Source organism: Carcharodon carcharias, chromosome 13 (genome assembly GCF_017639515.1).
Source record: "Carcharodon carcharias isolate sCarCar2 chromosome 13, sCarCar2.pri, whole genome shotgun sequence".
NCBI classification, from domain to species: domain Eukaryota; kingdom Metazoa; phylum Chordata; class Chondrichthyes; order Lamniformes; family Lamnidae; genus Carcharodon; species Carcharodon carcharias.
In genome coordinates, this window is record NC_054479.1 from 4923850 (window position 1) to 4944398 (window position 20549).

Sequence of the window (20549 nt, forward strand, 5' to 3'; positions counted from 1 at the left end):
CTGAACTGGACTAGCCACACAAATACTCTGGCTATAAGAGCAGGTCAGGGGTTAGGGACTCTGTGGAAAGTAACTCACCTTCTGACTCTGCAAAGCCTGTCCACCATCTCCAAGACACAAGTCATGAGTCTGATGGAATGCTCTCCACTTGCCTGGATGAGTGTAGCTCCCACAACACTCAAGAAACTTGACACCATCCAGGACAAATCAACCCACTTGAATGGCACCCCATCCGCCAACTTAAACATTCACTTCCTCCATCACCAACGCACAGTGGCAGCAGTGTGTACCATCTACATGATGCACTGCGGGAACTTGCCAGACTGCTTAGACAGCACCTTCCAAACCTGCAACCTCTACCACCTAGAAGGACAAGGGCACCAGATACATGGGAACACCACCACCTGGAAGTTCCCCTCCGAGTCACTCACCATCCTGACTAGGGAATATATCGCCGTTCCTTCACTGTTGCTGGGTCAAAATCCTGGAACTCCCTTCCTAACAGCGCTGCGGGTGTACCTACACCACATGGACTGCAGCGGTTCAGCAAGTCTGACTACAATGAGGAGATATTAATACAGGTTGTTAAAAGCTTGGTTAAGGAGGCAGGTTTTTAGATGGATAATGTTTTTCTGACCTTGATGGGTCACATTCTGCAGCACAGGTTTTCGATGCTTTGATGTTTCCTGTTTTAAGTAGTCTGTTAAAGGTAGAAAGAGAGGTGTGGTGGGGGGGGGAGTGGGGGGGAGTGGGGGGGGGTGGGTTGTGGGGGGGGTGGGTGGTGTGTGTGGGGCGGGGTGGGGCTGGGGGTGGAATGGAGACTTTTAGGAAGTGAATTCCAGAATTTAGGACCTAAACAGTTTAAGGCATGGTTGCCAATGGTGGGTCCAGGAGAGTGGGGGCTGTGCAACAGAAACCAGAACTGAAGGAGCGCAGAGATCACAGAGAGTTGTAGGACTGAAAGAGGTTACAGAGGTAGTGAGGGATAGGCCATTATGAAGATAAGTTGCTGTGTCTAATGAGTCCAAAACTGTTTTGCAACAAAGGGTGGGGAAATTGCAAATGTTGGAGATCCGAAATGCAAACAGAAAATGCTGGAAGTGAAGAGCAGGACAGACAATATTTGAAACGCTGTGTCTCTTGCCAAAGCAAAATGGCAGCTGATACATGTTTGAGCATGTCTGTGTGTGTAGACTTGCCTGCGCTTGTGCAGAAATCCAGTGATGTCATTTGTGGGAGACACAGTGCCGGTTGGATCTTATTCGGATCCTGAAGCAGTTCACCCAGTTTCTGAGCCCCGCAGTGGGTGGGCTGCTGGGTAACAGCCTCCCTGCAGTTTCCGAATCTCCCTCTCCGGAGACTCTTCCCCTCAACCCCGGGGCCTGTCACCAGGAAGAAGGCCCAGAGCTGCCAACGCAGGATGTGGGGGCTGTAATTCGGAACTGCAGCCATCACCGGGTGGATCAGAAGCCTCCCCTCCCTCCCTATCCCGACCCCAGCTCCACTCCTCCCCTCCACCCAACCGACTCGGGGAGGGTGAGGCTTTTTTTTAATCTCTGTCTTAAATAACTGTTTGGTAAGCATCTCCGCTCCTGGCTGCTGCCCACTCCATCACTCATAACAACCTCAGGGGGTAAGACAGTACAACTGTACATGAACGATGTTGGCAGCAAACGCAACCTGTTTGAAAACGGAAAAGACAGATAACTTTGGAGATTAGCAGATTCCTTTATCCAGGGCTGAAGAAAATGTAGAGGAGAGCAGAGAACAAGGAGGAAAGGTCAAGAGAATTGGAAACTGGCAACACAATGGAGCAGTTAATGGAGCATCTCGCATGTGAATGGGTATTTCGAGTCACTGTCGACAGGGCTTTTTTCTTAAAGAAAAGGTTGAGAATGTGCTGATGGTTCACAAAGATCACCTAAAGTATCTCAATCAGGCAGTGACGAAGTAGGACAGAATGTGGGGGGGGGGTTAAAATCTCCTCCAAACTAGAAGGCAATTAGATGGCTCTTGGTGCGAGGGGGCAGGGGCTTGAGGAAGAGAGCTTCAGAGTAAAGTCAGTGTCCAGGCCAGTGGGCAGAAGGTGCCCCAGAGATCAACAACCTGTACTTATCTAGTGCCTTTAACATAATAAAACCTTGCAAGGCATTTCACAGGAGCATTATAAAGCAACACATTTATTGGGATATTAGGACACATGGGCCAAAAGCTGGGTCAAAGAGGTAGAGTTTATGGAGAGAGGTGGATAATTGGGTTGGACAGGTTTAGGGAAGAAATCATGCAATCATAGAATGGTTACAGTACAGGAAGAGGCCATTCAGCCTGTGTGTCCATGCTGACATTCTGCAAGAGCAAAAACAGCTAGTCCCACTCCACTATCCAATTCCCTTTTGAAAGCCACGATTGAACCTGTCTCCATCACACTCTCAGTGCATTCCAGATCCTAACCACTCACTGCGTAATTATTTTTTCCCTCGCCTCGCTATTGCTTCTTTTGCAATTCACCTTAAATCAGTGTCCCCTGTTTCTCGACTCTTCTACCAATGGGAGCAGTTTCTCTTTATCTAAAACAAAAACAGAAATACCTGGAAAAACTCAGCAGGTCTGGTAGCATCGGCGGAGAAGAACAAAGTTGACGCTTCGAGTCCTCATGACCCTTCAACAGAACTAAGTAAAAATAGGAGAGGGGTGAAATATAAGCTGGTTTAAGATGGGGGGTGGGGGGAGAGATGTGGTGGGGGGGGGGATGGTGTGGTTGTAGGGACAAGCAAGCAGTGACAGGAGCAGATAACCAAAAGATGTCACAGAGAAAAGAACAAAGAGGTGTTGAAGGTGGTGATATTATCTAAAAGAAAGTGCTAATTAAGAGTGGAGAGCAGGACAAGCAAGGTAGCTCTAGTGAGGGTGGGGTCAAATAAACCATGGGTGGAATACATTTAAAAATAATGGCAATAGGTGGGAAAAGAAAAATCTATATAAATTATTGGAAAAAACAAAAGAGAGGAGGAAGAAACAGAAAGAGGGTGGGAATGGAGGAGGGAGTTCAAGATCTAAAATTGTTGAATTCAATATTCAGTCCGGAAGGCTGTAAAGTGTCTAGTCGGAAGATGAGGTGCTGTTCCTCCAGTTTGCGTTGGGCTTCACTGGAACAATGCAGCAAGCCAAGGACAGACATGTGGGCAAGAGAGCAGGGTGGAGTGTTAAAATGGCAAGCAACAGGGAGGTTTGGGTCATTCTTGTGGACAGACTGAAGGTGTTCTGCTTTATCTTTATCCACTTTGTCCAGACACCTCATGATTTTGAACATTTTCATCAACTGTCCCTTCAGCCTTCTCTTCTCTAAGCAGAACAACTCCAGCTTCTGCAATCCATTCACACAACCAAAGTCCCTCATGCCTGGAACATTTTCACGAATCTTTTCTACATCCTCCCTAAAGCCTTCACATCCTTCCTAAAGTGTGGCGTCCAAAACTGGAATACTCCACTCCGGCTGAGGCCAAACCAGTGTTTTAGAAAGATTCATCATAACTTCCTTGCTTTGTACTTCATGCGTTTATTTATAAAGTCCAGGATCCCATTAGCCTTTTTAGCTGCTTTCTAAACCTATCCTGCCACCTTCAATTATTTATGCACATATACCTCCAGGTCCCACTGCTCCTCTGCAACCCTTTTAGAACTGTACCCTTTATTTTATATTGTCTCTCCTTGTTCATCCTGCCAAAATGAATCATTTCACACTTTTCTGTATTAAATTTTACCCTGCCGCGTGCCCACCCATTCCAGCTCTTCGAAGCCTACCGTCGCCATCCTCACCATTCGCAATTCTTCTGAGTTTTGCGCCATCGGCAAATTTTGAGGTCGCGCCCTGCACACTCAGGCCTACAGCCTGAATTTTCGCTCCTGGCTCGCGAGCACCGAGTCCAGACATTTCCCTGTTGCGCAAACTCAATCTGGGAGAAAGGTCCCTGGAAGTTGGGATCTTCATTCCGGGGTGGGTGGGGTTCTCTGAGAGTTGGGCCGGATAAACCCGGAATGAGTGTGAAGGCTGCTGGGTGGAAGTCTTGCCTCTGTGCGCGGCACCGTGTCCAGGATTTTTAAAACAGAAACATTAAAACAAAAAGCAGTGCTGCACCCCACACGTCTCATCACCCCACCACACACACCGCATGCTCCCTCCATGCTAACATATGCACCTCCACACACTCCCATGTCCCCTCATACCCCTTATGCCAGCCTATACCCTGCTAACCACTCCCCCAAGGCCCTTTAAAGCCCCTATCCCAACTTAGCGCCAACCCCTGCCCCACTCTTACACCTACCACGTCAATTCACCCAGTGTCCACAATGGGCAGAACTCAGGAGCCATGCTGATGTTAAATAAAATAAAGTTCTGAGTGCCTACTGCAGACTTCTGTTACGGACAGGAAGGGGCTCAGTCCAAACAGCAATAGTTTCTCCTCTCACCACCCGTCCATAAACAGAAAGGTGTTTTGATTTATTTCTTTTTTAATAAGCGCTGGCTCATTTCCCACCCCCTCGGTTTTTGTGTGATCCAATCCCTACTAAGAACCCCACAGCGAACCGGAGTTGGGATGATCTCAAAAGGTTAGGTTATTGCACACGTTGAAAGAAACCGCAAAGAAGAGGGTCTGCAGCCTCCCCCTCCTCACACATACAGTAAAGGGAGGGGATAGAGGAAAGAAGGTTTTACTTTAGAGACCACTGGGAAAATAAATGTGAGGTCCAGAGCCCAGAATCAAAGTCCCACGAGAATTCCTTCACGGAGATCGGCGGGCCGAAAACCGATGCTGTAAGATTCGTTTTTCCGGTGGCGTTGACTTCACAAGGTGAACTAGACTTACAGAGATGAATCAGTTTGTAGGCGATGGTACAGACACAGGTCAGACACATCTGTGGAGAGAGACATTCCGATGAAAGGTCATCAACCTGAACTGTTAACTCTGGGCGGAATCTTTTGGAAGTGACTGGGGCTTTCAGCTGCCATCTGGAGAGTTGGCAAAAACCCCACGTCACCTCTTTTAGGGAAGCCCGGCTGTATCTTGCCCACTCAGGCATTAACAGGCTAGCGGTGGGCCTTCCCTGGGATCAAGGGCCCCAGGGCAGAAGTCCTGCCCACTGAGAGCTGCTGGCCAAAGAGAGGCTGGCAGTTTTCCAGTTCCCAGCGCAGCACCACTGGTGAGACACCCACCAGGGGTCCAGGATCTCCATGGACCCAGACGTGGGTAAGTGATGGGCGGCGGGGGGGGGTGGGGGAAGGTGGTCATAGGAAGGAGAGTTGGCAGCAAGGGCAGGAGGCTCCGATTCCCAATGCTGGGTCCCTCGATCAGGCACTGAGTTCCTTTGAGCAAGGGACCCAGGAGCCTGCCAGCAAACATGCCAGAGAGTTTGCTTGTCACACTCCCCGCATGGCGAATTTCCCTTCCTGGCGCTGAGTTAATACCAGTGGAAATGGGATGAGGCCCTGAAGTGGGCAGTTGGTAGCAGGGCAGGAAGGTTGTCCACGGGCCTTCCTTGCATGTATTTAATCTGAGTGGCAGGGTCACCACCCCCCCACCCTCCTGCATGATTAAATGCCCCCTTGCCATCAGACTTGCAATGGGGGAGGGGCACAAGATTCCACTTACAAGATGCAGCCAGGCCTGCTGAGTAATGCCAGTGTTTTCTGGGTTGTCAACCTGGTGAAGCTACAACACAGGGCTACTTGCATGCCAAACAGCATAAGCAGCAAGCGATAGACGGAGCTAAGCGATCCCACAACCAACGGATCAGGTCTGAGCTCTGCAGTCCTGTCACATCCAGTGGTGAATGATGATGGACAATTAAACAACTCACTGGAGGAGGAGGCTGCATAAATATCCCCATCCTCAATGATGGAGGAGCCCAGCACATCAGTGCAAAAGATAAGGTTGAAGCATTTGCTACAATCTTCAGCCAGAAGTGCCGAGTGGATGATCCATCTCAGCCTCCTCTGGAGGTCTCAGCATCACAGATGCCAGTCTTCAGACAATTCGATTCACTCCACGTGATATCAAGAAACAGCTGAAGGCACTGGATACTGCAAAGGCTATGGGCCCTGACAATATTCCGGTAATAGTATTGAAGACTTGTGCTCCAGAACTTGCTGCGCTCCTAGCCAAGCTGTTCCAGTACAGCTACAACACTGGCATCTACCCGGCCATTTGGAAAATTGCCCAGGTATGTCCTGTACACAAAAAGCAGGACAAATCCAACTCGGCCAATTACTGCCCCATCAGTTTACTCTCAATATTCAGTAAAGTAATGGAAGGGGTCATCAACAGAGCTATCAGGTGGTACTTGCTTAGCAATAACCTCACTGATGCCCAGTTTGGGTTCTGTCAGGGCCACTTAGTTCCTGACTTCATTACAACCCTGGTTCAAACATGGACAAAAGATAAGAACAAAAAAACTGCGGATGCTGGAAATCCAAAACAAGCCCAACTCCTGAGGTGAGGTGAGAATGACTGCCCTTGATATCAAGGCTGCATTTGACCGAGTGTGGCATCAAGGAGCCCTGGCAAAACTGGACTCATTGGGAATCAGGGGGAAACCTCTCTGCTGGTTGGAGTCATACCTAGCACAAAGGAAGATGATTGTGGTAGTTGGAGGTCAATCATCCTAGTTTCAGGACATCACTGCATGAGTTCCTCAGGGTAAAACAAAAATACCTGGAAAAACTCAGCAGGTCTGACAGCATCTGTGGAGAGGGACACCGTTGACTCTTCAAGTCTGGATGACCCTCATCAGAACTAAGACATATAGAAATGAGATGAAATATAAGCTGGTAGAGCGGGGTGGGACATGTAGAGCTCGATAGGGGGCCAGTGATTGGTGGAGGCCAAGAAGAGACTGCCAAAGATGTCATAGACAAAAGGACAAAGGAGTGTTGATGGTGGTGATATTATTTAAAAGATATGCTAATGAGACATTAAGGATAGCAAACAGGACAAGCGAGTGGCAGATGGCCCTAGTGGGGGTGGGGTGGGGGGAAGGGATCGAAATGGGCTAAAAGGTGGAGATGAAACAATAGATCGAAATAAATTTAAAAATAGGAGGGAAAAGAAAAAATATAGTGTGTGTAAAAAAAAAAGCTCCTCAGGGTAGTGTCCTCGGCCCAACCATCTTCAGCTGCTTCATCAACGACCTTCCTTCCATCATAAGGTCAGAAGTGGTTATCTTCACTGATGATTGCACAATGTTCAGCACCATTCTCAACTCCACAGATACTGAAGCAGTCGAAATGCAGCAAGACCTGGACAATATCCAGGCTTGGGCTGACAAGTGGCAAGTAACATTCGTCCCACTCAAGTGCCAGGCAAAGACCATCTCCAATGAGAGACAATCCAACGATCGACCCTTGATGTTCAATGGCATTACCATCACTGAATCCCCCACTGGGGTTACCATTGACCAGAAACTAGCCATATAAATATTGTGGCTACAAGAGCAGGTCAGAGGCTAGGAATTCTGTGGCAAGTAAGTCACCTCCTGACTCCCCGAAGCCTGTCCACCATCTACAAGCCATGAGTCAGGAGTATGACTCCCCACTTGCCTGGATGAATGCAGCCCCCACAATACTCAAGAGGCTTGACACCATCCAGGACAAAGCAGCCCGCTTAACTGGCACCACATCCACAAACATTCATTCCTTCCACCACCGACACACAGTAACAGCAGTGTGTGCCATCTGCAAGATGCATAGAAAGAATTCACCAAGGCTCCTTTGACAGCACCTTTGCAAACCCACAACTACCATCTAGAAGGACAAGGGCAGCAGATAGATGGGAACACCACCACCTGGAAGTTCCCCTCCAAGTCACTCACCATCCTGACTTGGAAATATATCGGCCGTTCCTTCACTGTCCCTGGGTCATAATCGTGGAACTCCCTTCCTAACAGCACAGTGGGTGTACCTACACCACATGGACTGCAGCGGTTCAAGAAGGCAGCTCACCACCACCTTCTCAAGGGCAACGAGGGATGGGCAATAAATGCTGGGCCCAGCCAGTGAAGCCCACATCCCATGAATGAATTTTTAAAAATCTGTTTTTAATTCAATGACAGGGTAATTGGATAAGTTCTGTTGAAGGGTCATGAGGACTCGAAACGTCAACTCTTTTCTTCTCCGCCGATGCTGCCAGACCTGCTGAGTTTTTCCAGGTAATTCTGTTTTTGTTTTGGATTTCCAGCATCCGCAGTTTTTTGTTTTTATTAATTGGATAAAAGCTGAATGTACAGGGCGATGGGTGGGGGGAAAGGGCAGTGGGGAAGTGGGAGTAATCGGAAAAGTGCCGGCACTGGTCCAATGGGCCGAATGGGAATGGCCTGTGCTGTAGTTTCATGTGTCATTGTGCTGACTGGGCTATCTGTACACGTTTCACCTCACTTGTTCATGAAACCTGAGACATGCTTTTTTAAAATATATATATATATATATATATCCTGCATTTCCTGCACTGGCCGGGGTTTGAAGGTGCAGAATGGTGGTCTGCGTGCACCGAAACAGTTAACTCTGATCTGCATGTCTGCAGTCTCCTGCCGTCTGCTCATTTGCTGAAGTTTCCGCTCATCAGCTGAAAAGCGAGCTGGTCAAAAAAAAAGAGATGCGCCTGCGCGATTCCAACAAAACTGAGCTGCACACAGAGAGAGGGAGGGAGAGAAAACAAACAGGGCTCTTTGTCTCATCAGTGCGAAGGATTCAGTGTCTCTCCCAGAGATCAGAGAGTGTGGTGCTGCTAGTACAAAGTGTCGATCGCCTTCACTGGGATTTTGCCACCTTGCTTCTGTATCAGAATTTTGCAACAGTTGCGAGCAAGTAGCTCTCTCTCTCTCTCTCTCTCTGTGTCCGTCTCCCCCCCCCCCCCCCCCCCAAGCTTCCCTTTGTATACAAACAGTATTCAGCCCGGGGATCCGATACAAAAGAGTACCCGAGGCCTCTCTGAAACCAGCAGCGAGCAACTCGACCATGGGCGGGAGCAGAGGTCTGAGAAACGCCAGCCAGCCTTGACCCAGAGCAAATATATATATATATATATATTAATAACCACCACTAAAAAAACAAAATGCACGAAAAGGCATCGGCGGAGAGAGAAAACCAGCCCGTGGGAATGGCAGGAGAGAAGGATGCTTTCTGCTCCGGCCGCCTAGACATCTGCCCAGCTCCAGGCAAATCCTAATCTGAAGCCTCTCCGGTGTGGCTGGAGGAGGAGGAGAAGGAGGAGGAGGAGGGTGCGGGGGGGGCATTGGGGGAAGGTGGGGGTGGTGGTGGTGGTGGAGGAAGAGAGGAATAAAAAAACATCACAAGTTAATTGCAGCAAAATTAAAAAGAAGGAACAGTTAAATATGGAGAGCGTGGGGAAATTCGAGTTCAACAGGAAGGATCTGATCGGGCATGGAGCTTTCGCCGTCGTTTTCAAGGGTCGATGCACAGAGGTAAATGTCACTGGTCAGTAGCATGGGGGATTACTGCAGGTAATGTACACACTGTGTGCATCTGCATTATGTCTTCGGTTATTTCTCGCCTGCTGCACGGTTGCAGTATATCTCCTATGCATCCATCGGATGCCCATTTCATTTTCTTTCAATGTATACAATTCTGTTGGGCAGACCGATCACCTGTCTACATCAGCCGGGGCAAGTTAGGACAAGCCCTCTCCCTCATGGCCCCCCACCCCACTCCCCACACTCCTCCAAGTTATACTCCCAAAGTTCATTTTCCAAGTCAGGTTTAATATCATAACGCAACTTTCAGATTAATGTGTTCGCTCCTCTCTGCATCCCAAATCCTCAATGGATACAGTGGTAGACTTGCACGTTTTTACCCGTCCCCCAGTAACTTATATAGGAGTGGGAGAGGTTCATTTTGTTTTTTTCAAAAACAAAAGGAAATCTTAACTTTTCAGTAATTGAAAATTTTATTTCAGAAACACGATTGTGAAGTTGCTATTAAGTGCATCAACAAGAAAAACCTAGCAAAGTCACAGACCCTTCTGGGCAAGGAAATTAAAATATTGAAGGTAAGGACATCATTTGTTTCTTAATTTTCTCAATCTTTAACAATTGCATAAGTGCAGCCATCTGGAATAGTGGATGTGGAATTTAACCCTCTAATCCTGTGGCTTTATTTCCTCTTTTAGGAACTGAAACATGACAATATTGTGGCACTGTATGACTTTCAGGTAACAGCATGTTATTTTTGGATTTTCTACGCTTCTGTCTGTTTTATTTTATGACATTGTTCTATGGTTGATGATTAGAATGATTTTTGAAGCTTGGCAATAGATGATTTACTTTGAATTAATTTGTCACAATGGATGGCCTATATCTTAGTCAAAAAATGATAAAATACTAACAAAGGAATATGCAACATAAGGAAAAATAGATGTATTCTTCTGCCGAACTGTACATCAGTCCATTTTCAGTGGCTGATTTTGGGAGGGCCCTTGTGTATTGCAGGAAGGATCATTTCAGGGAGGTTGTGGCACAGTCGTATTGTCATTGGACCAGTATTCCAGAGACGCAGGGTAATGCTCTAGGAACCCGGGTTCAAATTCCATCACAGCTGATGGTGGAATTTGAATTCAGCAAAAATCTGGAATTAAAAGTCTAATGATGACCGTGAAACCATTGCCGATTATTGTAAAAACCCACCTGGTTCACTTTTGTCCCTTAAGGAAGGAAATCAGCTGTCCTTACCCTCGCCTGGCCTGTGTATGACTCCAGACCCACAGCAATATGGCCTCTTAAATGCCCTCTGAACAAGGGCAATTAGGGGATAGGCAATAAATGCTGGCCTAGCCAGTGACGCTCACATCCCATAAACAATTTTTTTAAAATTCCGCTTGGCCCTGCCCTGGTTTTATTGGGTCTATTTACCCATGATTTTACTGGAACTGTTTGTTCTTGTCTTTATTGTGATTATCCCCTCTTCCCCTGGTTTTATTGGGACTGTTAGACACCTGTACCGGGTTTTATTGGGATTATTCCCACTGTTCTTGGTTTTATTGGGATTAGTCCCTCTGTCCTGGGTTTTGTTGGGATTATTCCCACTGCACCGGGTTTTATTGGGATTAGTCCCTCTGCCCCGGGTTTTATTGGGATTATTCCCACTGCACTGGGTTTTATTGGGATTATTCCCACTGCACCGGGTTTTATTGGGATTATTCCCTCTGCACCGGGTTTTATTGGGATTATTCCCACTGCCCCGGGTTTTATTGGGATTATTCCCTCTGCCCCGGGTTTTATTGGGATTATTCCCACTGCCCCGGGTTTTATTGGGATTATTCCCTCTGCACCGGGTTTTATTGGGATTATTCCCACTGCCCCGGGTTTTATTGGGATTAGTCCCTCTGCACCGGGTTTTATTGGGATTATTCCCTCTGCCCCGGGTTTTATTGGGATTATTTGCCCCCTGAAGCCCGGAATGCCCCAGTCTGGGAAAATCTCCCTCTGGCTCCTGTTGTTTGGGTTCAACTGAGCTCGCGCATGCGCGGAGCGCCCGCTCCCGTTGGATGTGTTGACATTGTCCTGGGCCCGGAGCCTTCATTGCGCCTGCGCACGGGGGAGGGAGCCTGCCGCTATCCAACGCTCTCCCCGCAAAGGCCTCTGGGAGGTGTAGTCCACCGCGCCATCGGCCTCTTGCAGAGCCAGTACCCGCAGAACTACAACACCCAGAGGGGCTGTGCGCAGCTGAGTTACACCACGTAAGATGGGCTGTTGCAAACAGAGCGGGGGTTTGATTGGGCAAAGCAGGGTCTCCCTATGTGACAGATTGTAGCAAACATGACGAATGTTACCCAATGCAGGAGCTGCGGCTAATATAATGCCGAGCACCAAAAATAACCATAGCTGCACTTTTGGCTGAGCAGCTTGTAACACTCTTAAGCAAGATAAAGGCTACTTTTCATCATGGAATAGAGTAGAACTGCGAGCCATAAATAAAAGGCAGCCACTAATAAAACCCGGCAGGGAATTCAGAAGAAACTTCTTTATCCAGAGGGGTGAGAATGTGGAACTCGCCACCACAGGGAGTAGTTGAGGCACATAGTTTGGATCCATTTAAGGGGAAAGCTGGATAAACACAGCTGCGGGTGAAAGGAGTAGAAGTATATGTTGATAAGGGGAAAAGAAATACATTTATGTTACACAAAAACAGAATTACCTGGAAAAACTCAGCAGGTCTGGCAGCATCGGCGGAGAAGAAAAGAGTTGACGTTTCGAGTCCTCATGGCCCTTCGACAGAACTTGAGTTCGAGTCCAAGAAAGAGTTGAAATAATTACATTTATGTAACGCCTTTCATAACCTCAGATTGTCTCAAAGTGCTTTACAGCCACTGAAGTACTTTTAAAGTATAGTCACTGTTGTAATGTAGCCAGTTTGCACACATCAACTCTCCACAACCAGCAATGTGATAATTGTAAGATAATGTGTTTTAGTGATGTTGATTGAGGGATGAATAATGACCCCAAAACACCAGGAAACCGCCCCCCCCCCCGCTCTTCTTTGAAATAGTGTTTTGGGATTTTTACACCCACCTGAGAGAGAAGGGGTGGGTGGTGCTCGTTTTAATACCTCATTTGAAAGCTAGAACTTTGGAGAGTGCAGCACTGCACTGGAGTATCAAGTCTAGTTAGAGTGAGATGAAGTAGGATTGGGAGAGGCTTGTGTGGGGCGTAATCACCAACATGGATCAGTTAGGCCGAATGGCCTGTGCTGTAAATATTATGCAACTTGCATCTTTCCTTCCGCTTTGCTGAGGACTGCATGTAGGAACATAGGAACAGGAGTAGGCCATTCAGTCCATCAAGCCTGCTCTGCCATTCAATACAATCATGGCTGATAGAACACTTCAATGCCTTTTACCCACACTATCCCCATAACCCTTTATGTTATTGTTAATCAGAAATCTACCAATCCCTACCAGAGCTTCCACGGCCCTCTGGGGTAGAGAATTCCAAAGGTTCACAATCCTCTAAGTAAAGAAATTTCTCCTCACCTTGGTCCTAAGTGGTTTTGTCTTTATTTTGAAATTGTGTCCCCTGGTTCTAGACACCCCAGCCTGGAGAAACATCTTACCTGCATCGACCCTGTCTATTCCTTTCAGTATTTTGTAGGTTTCAGTGAGATCACCTCTCATTCTTCAAAACTCTAAAGAATACAGGCCTAGTTTCCCCAATCCCGCTTCATAAGACAGTCCCGCCATCCCAGAAACAAGTCAGGTGAACCTTCGTTGCACTCCCTCTATGGCAATAATATCCTTTCTGAGGTAAGGGGACCAAAACTCCATACAGTACTCCAGGTGTGGTCTAACCAAGCTTCCAAATCATTGCTATATATTGTGAACAGCTGGGGCCCAAGTACTGATCTTTGCCGTATCCCACTAGTCACAGCCTGCCAACGTGAGAATGACCCGTTTATTCCTAGTCTCTGTTTTCTGCCTGTTAGCTAATCCTTAATCCATGCCAGTGTATTATCTCCTATCCCATGTGCTTTAATTTTGCTAATCAACCTCCTGTGGGAGACTTTATCAAAAGCCTTCTGAAAATCCAAGCATACCATGTCCATCGACTCTCCTTTATCTATTTTGTTAGTAACATCCTCAAAAAACTCCAACAAGTTTGTCAAACATGATTTCCCATTCGTAAATGCCCAATCAGATCATGATTATCCAAATGTCCATTTATCACATTCTTTATAATAGATTCTAGCATTTTCCCTACCACTGATGTAAGGCTAACAGATCTGTAGTTCCCAGTTTTCTCCCTCCCTCCTTTCGTAAATAGTGGAGTGACATTTGCTACCTTCTAATCTTCAGGAACCATTTCAGAATCTATAGAATTTTGGAAAATGATCACCAATGCATCCACTATCTCTATCGCAACCCCTTCCAACATTCTGGGATGCAGAATATCAGGTCCCAAGGACTTATCAACTTTCAGTCCCATTAATTTCTCCAGTACAATCTCTTGACTTATACTAATTTCCTTCAACCCTTCATTTTCCTTAGACCCTTGGATCTCTAAACCTGGGAGATTTCCTGTATCTTCCTCAGTGAAAACAGACACAAAGTAATCATTTAACTTCTCTGCCATTTCTCTATTCCCCTTTATGACTTCTCCTGACTGCCTGTAATGGACCCACATTTGTCTTAGACAAACAATGACTTTTTGTTTACCTATAGAAGCTTTTACAATCTGTTTTAATGTTTTTTGCTAGATTGCATTCATATTCTATTGTCGCTTTCTTTACCAGTTTCTTGGTCTTCCTTTGCTATATTTTAAAAACCCTCCCAATCCTCAGGTTTATTACTACTTCTGGCAACTTTATAAGCCTTTTCTTTTAATCTTATACAATCCTTAACTTCCTGATTTTTGGGGGGTTTTTGCACTTTGAAGGAATGTATAGGTGCTGTGAGCTATGTAATAGTCTTTTGAAGACTATCCGTTGCCTCTATACAGTCATACCTTTTAATGTATTTTCCCAAACCACCTCAGCCAATTTGTCCCTCATGCCTTCATAATTTCCTTTATTCAACTTTGACACCCTTGCTTCAGAGTGAACTGCCTCACTTTCAAACATAATGTAAAATTCTGTCATATTGTGGTCACATCCCTCCCTGAAGGTTCTTTTACAACAAGATTATTAATTAGCCCTTTTTCATTACATAATACTAGATCTAAAATAGCCTGTCCTCTAGTCAGCTTCTCAACATTCTGCTCTAGAAAACCATCTCTAACACACTCCAGAAACTCCTCTTCCACAGCATTACTGCTTAATTGGTTTACCCAGTCTATATGCAGATTGAAGTCACCCATGATTACTGTATTTCCCATGCTACATGCTTCTCTCATCTCCTGATTAATACCATCCCCCACGTTACCACCACTGTTTGCTGGCCGATAAACAGCTCCAGCCAATGCCTGCTGCCCTTTGCTGTTTCTGAGCTCCACCCAAAACAGATTCCACACATTGTTCTTCCGATCTCAGGTCCTCCCTTACTAATGTACTGATCCCGTCCCTTATTATCAGCGCATCTCCACCTCCTTTCCCTTGTCTGTCCTTCCCAAATGTCGAATATTCTTGAATATTCAGCTCCCAGTCTTGGTCACCCTGCAGCCACTTTTCCATAATGGCAATTATACCATTCCCATTTACCTCTATTTGTGTCTTTAAATCCTCTACCTTATTACGAATGCTGCGAGCATTCAGGTAGAGTGCCCTCAACTTTGTCCTTTTTTTTACATCATTCTGCATTCAAAGCATGCTCAATGCTCTGCTTTGTTTCTCCTGCCTTCTAGTCTCACGACTACTCCATGTTACCAACCTTACATCCTTCCAATTTGGGCCACCCCTCAGGTTCCCACCCCCCTGACAAGCTAGATTAAACCCACCCCAACAGCACTAGCAAATCTCCCTGCGAGTATATCAGCCCCAGTCCTGTTAGGATGTAAGCCTTCCAGCTTGTACAGGTCCCACCTGCCCCAGAACTAGTCCCAATGCCTCAGAAATCTGATGCCCCCCCTTCCTACAGCAGTTCTCCAGCTACATATTTAATTAATCAATCCTCCTATTCCTATGCTCACTAGCACGTGGCGCTGGGAGTAATCCTGAGATGACTGCTCTTGAGATTCTTCTTTTTCATTTCCTTCCTAACTCCCTGAAATCTGCTTTCAGAACCTCATCCCTCCTCCTACCAGTCGTTGGTACCAATGTAGACCACGAGTCATGGCTGATCCCACCACACCCCCCTGCCCCCAGCCCCCACCCTCAAAGAATGTAGCCGCTCCGTGACATCCTTGACCCTGGCACCAGGGAGGCAACACCATCCTGGAGTCACGTTTACTGCTGCAGAAACGCCAGTCTGATCCCCTGACTATGGAATCTCCTATCACTATTGCCCCTTCCATTCTCCTTCCTCCCCCAGTGTACAGCTGAGCTGCACGTGGTGCCACAGTCTTGGCTCTGGCTGCACTCCCCTGAGGAACCATCGTCCTCATCAGCATCCAAAATGGAAAACCCATTAGTAAGCAGGATAGACTCAGGAGACTCCTGCACTCCCTGCCCGGCTCTCTTAGACTGTCTGGTGGTAACCCATTCCCTCTCTGTTTGTGCGCTTCTGATCTGCAGTGTGACTACCTCCCTGACGTGCAATCCACGTAGTCTTCTGCCTCACGGATACACAACAGTGACTCCAGCCGCCGCTCAAGTTCCGAAACCTGGAGCTCAAGCCCGTGCACCTGGTGACACTTCCTGCAGATGTGTTTGTCAGGGACACATGGTGCATCCACCCTTTATATGTGGATTTGTACAATGTTTTAACTAGGGGTGATGTTGTCTTATTTGCCAACGAACTCCAACCAAACATTCAGAATGTTTGCGCCAATTTTCAAAATGAACCGATTTTTAAAGGATGGTGCTCACGGGGGAAAAAAGGTTCACTGGGACCTGTTTCACAAAATCAGGAAGACAAGGAGGCCATTCAGCCCATTGGGCCTCTGCCAGCTCTTTTTTAAAGTAATTATTCTTTCATGGGATGCGGGCATCACTGACTAGGTGCCTTCTTGAACTGCTGCACCCACATGATTAGAGCTGTGCTGTCAGCGTTTTGGAATAGGTTTGACAAGGATGAAGGTTCTAGCACAAGTAACAGCGAGTTCCATATTCTTACCACACTCAGGGTAAAGAAACTTCTCCTGAATTCTATATTGGACTTATTCATGACTTTCTTATATCTATGATCCTTAGTTTGGGCTCTCCCACAAGTGGAAATATCTTCTCGATCTCTTCCGAATCTCTCTCTAATCTTAAGGACACCTGTTACTAGAATTGATAAGGCGTTGACCATGCCCTTAATGGTCCTGAGTGCCTCATTTAAACCAGGCCAAAATACAGCAATATTCACATTTGTCCAAATGCCTCAGTGCTGACCCTTGTAGTTTCAATGAATAATACGGGTTTGAATAAAGATGTCTCTTAGAGTGCACACAGACTCCCAGACGCATGTCTCACCAAATAGAGTATCTTTATTTAAAGAGCATGTACCGTCTCTCACTCTCTGACACTGTTGTTTTAGTCTCAGTTCCCAACATGAATTTGTAAATTTGCAATTAAAAAACAACTACTGGGAATGCAAATTCCTAAAAGTAAAGCATCATGATCAATGCATAGAGGTTGATAGATTTTTTTTCTCTCCAGTAAAAAGGAGGCTTGCTGAGTGAGCTGATAAAGATCTTTAAAACTGTGAAGGGATTCAATCAGATAAACATAGAAGATGCTTGGACTTGTGGGGGAGAACAGAGTGAGGGGCCGCAAACGTAAGATAGTTAGCAATAAATCCAACAGGGAATTGAGGAGCAGCTTCTTGACCCAGAGAGTGGTGAGAATGTGGAACTCGCTACCACAGGAAGTGGAGGAGGCTAATAGCATCGGCACATTTAAGGGGGAGGCTAGATAAACACACAAGGGAGAAAGGAATAGAAGGATATGCTGATAGGCTGAGATGAAAAGGGGTGGGAGGAGGCTCATGTAGTGCATAAACACTGGTATGGGCCAGTTGAAGTTACTTGCACAAGTAAAACCTTGCAACAAAAAATCTTATATTACTGCTAGGGTGAGGAATTGGGAACTACCAAAGTGCAGCCTGGTTTTTTTATTCATTCATGGGATGTGGGCGTCGCTGGCTGGGCCAGCATTTATTGCCCATCTCTAGTTGCCCTTGAGAAGGTGGTGGTGCGCTGCCTTCTTGAACCAGCTGCAGTCCATGAGTTGTAGGTACACCCACAGTGCTGTTAGGGAGGGAGATCCAGGATTTTGACCCAGTGACAGTGAAGGAACGGCGATATATTTCCAAGTCAGGATGGTGAGTGGATCAGAGGAGAACGTCCAGGTGGTAGTGAACCTGTGTGTCTGTTGCCCTTGTCCTTCTAGATAGCAGTGGTTGTTGGTTTGGAAGGCACTAAGGAGCTTTAGTGAGTTACTGCAGTGCATCTTGTAGATGGTACACACTGCTGCTACTGTGTGTTGGTGGTGGAGGGAATGAATGTTTGTGGATGTGGTGCCAATCAAGCGGGCTGCTTTGTCCTGGATGGTGTCAAGCTTCTTGAGTGTTGTGCGAGCTGCACTCATTCAGGCAAGTGGGGAGTATTCCATCACACTCCTGACTTGTGCCTTGTAGACGGTGGACAGGCTTTGGTGAGTCAGGACGTGAGTTGCTCATCGCAGGATTCCCAGCCTCTGACCTGCTCTTGTAGCCACAGTATTTATATGGCTAGTCCAGTTCCGTTTCTGGTCAATGGTAACCCCCAGGAAGTTGATAGTGGGGGATTTAGTGATGGTAACGCCATTGAGTGTCAAAGGGCGATGGTTAGATTCTCTCTTCTTGGAGAAGATCATTGCCTGGCACAATGTTACTTGGCACTTGTCAGAAGCTTGACACCAACCAGGACAAAGCAGTTTGCTTAATTGGCACCACTTCCACAAACATTCGCTCCCTCCATCACCGATGCACAGTGGCAGCAGTGTGTACTGTCTACAAAATACACTGCAGGAATTCGTCAAGGCTCTTTCGACAGCATCTTCCAAACCCACAACCACTACCACCTAGAAGGACAAGGGCAGCAGATACATGGGAACACCACCACCTGGAAGTTCCCCTCCGAGTCACTCACCATCCTGACTTGGAAATATATCGCCGTTCCTTCACTGTCGCTGGGTCTAAATCCTGGAACTCCCTTCCTAACAGCACTGTGGGTGTACCTACACCACATGGACTGCAGCGGCACAAGAAGGCAGCTCACCATCACCTTCTCAAGGGCAATTCGGGATGGGCAATAAATGCTGGCCCAGCCAGCAAAGCCCACATCCCATGAATGAATAAACAAAAAGCCCAAGCCTGGATATTGTCCACGTCTTGCTGCATTTGGACATGGACTGCTTCAGTATCTGAGGAGTTGCGAATGGTGCTGAACATTGTGCAATCATCAGCGAACATCCCCATTTCTGACTTTATGGTGGAAGGAACGTCATTGATGAAGCAGCTGAAGATGGTTGGGCCGAGGACACTACCCTGAGGAACTCCTGCAGTGATGTCCTGGAGCGAGATGACTGACCTCCAACAACCACAACCATCTTCCTTTGTGCTAGGTGTGGCTCCAGCCAATGGAGAGTTTTCCCCCTGATTCCCATTGACTCCAGTTTTGCTAGGGCTCCTTGATGCCACACTCGGTCAAATGCTGCCTTGATGTCAAGGGCAGTCATTCATACCTCGCCACAGGAATTTAACTCTATTGTCCATGTTTGAACCAAGGTTGTAATGAGGTCAGGAGCTGAGTGGCCCTGGCGGAACCCAAACTGGGCATCAGTGAGAAGGTTTTTGCTAAGTAAGTGCTACTTGATAGCACTGTTGATGACCCCTTCCATTACTTTGATGATCGAAAGTAGACTGATGGGGCGGTAATTGGCCGGGTTGGATTTGTCCTGCTTTTTGTGTACAGGACGTACCTGGACAATTTTCCACATAGCCGGGTAGATGCCACTGTAGCTGTACTGGAACAGCTTGGCTAGGGGCGCAGCAAGTTCTGGAGCACAAATCTTCAGTACTATTGCTGGAATATTGTCAGGCCCCACAGCCTTTGCCGTATCCAGTGTCTTCAGCCATTTCTTGAAATCACGTGGAATGGATCGAATTGGCTGAAGACTGGCATCTGTGATGCTGGGGACCTCTGGAGGAGGCTGAGATGGATCATCCACTCGGTACTTCTGGCTGAAGATTGTAGTAAATGCTTCAGCCTTATCTTTTGCACTGATGTGCCGGGCTCCCCCATCATTGAGGATGGGGATCTTTGTGGAGTCTCCTCCTCCAGTGAGTTGTTTAATTGTCCACCACCATTCACCACTGGATGTGGCAGGACTGCAGAGCTTAGATCTGATCCATTGGTTGTGGAATCACTTAGCTCTGTCTATCACTTGCTGCTTATGCTGTTTAGCATGCAAGTAGTCCTGTGTTATAGCTTCACCAGGTTGATACCTCATTTTTAGGTACACCTGGTGCTGCTCCTGGCATGCCCTCCTACACTCTTCATTGAACCAGTGTTGATCCCCTGGCTTGATGGTAATGGTAGAGTGGGGGATATGCTGGGTCATGAGGTTACAGATTGTGGTTGAGTACAATTCAGCTGCTGCTGGTGACTCACAGTGCCTCATAGTTGCCCAGTCTTGAGTTGCTAGATCTGTCCGAAATCTATCCCATTTAGCGTTTAGATGGGACTTTGTCTCCATAAGGACTGTGTGGTGGGCGGTCCTACTGATACTGTCATGGACAGATGCATCTGCAGCAGGCAGGTTGGTGAGGATGAGGTCAAGTATGTTTTTCCCACTTGTTGGTTTCCTCACCACCTGCCGAAGACCCTGACTTGGAAATATATCGCTGTTCCTTCACTGTCTCTGGGTCAAAATCGTGGAATTCCCTCCCTAACAGCACTGTGGGTGTAACTCTTTCGAGTACAAACCC

The 20549-nt window shown here is 47.0% G+C and overlaps 1 protein-coding gene across 3 annotated transcripts in view; it reads left to right on the forward strand.

The window, feature by feature from the left end:
* The first annotated feature begins 9312 nt into the window (after positions 1-9312).
* Positions 9313-20549, forward strand: part of ulk1b (unc-51 like autophagy activating kinase 1) — a 107254-nt gene continuing 96017 nt past the window's right edge. For all 3 annotated transcript variants that reach the window (XM_041202831.1, XM_041202832.1, XM_041202833.1), the window contains exons 1-3: positions 9313-9474; positions 9966-10058; positions 10179-10220. In XM_041202831.1, the coding sequence (XP_041058765.1) occupies positions 9385-9474; positions 9966-10058; positions 10179-10220 (225 nt within the window). In that variant the 5' untranslated portion in view covers positions 9313-9384. The remainder of the gene's footprint in view (positions 9475-9965; positions 10059-10178; positions 10221-20549) is intronic.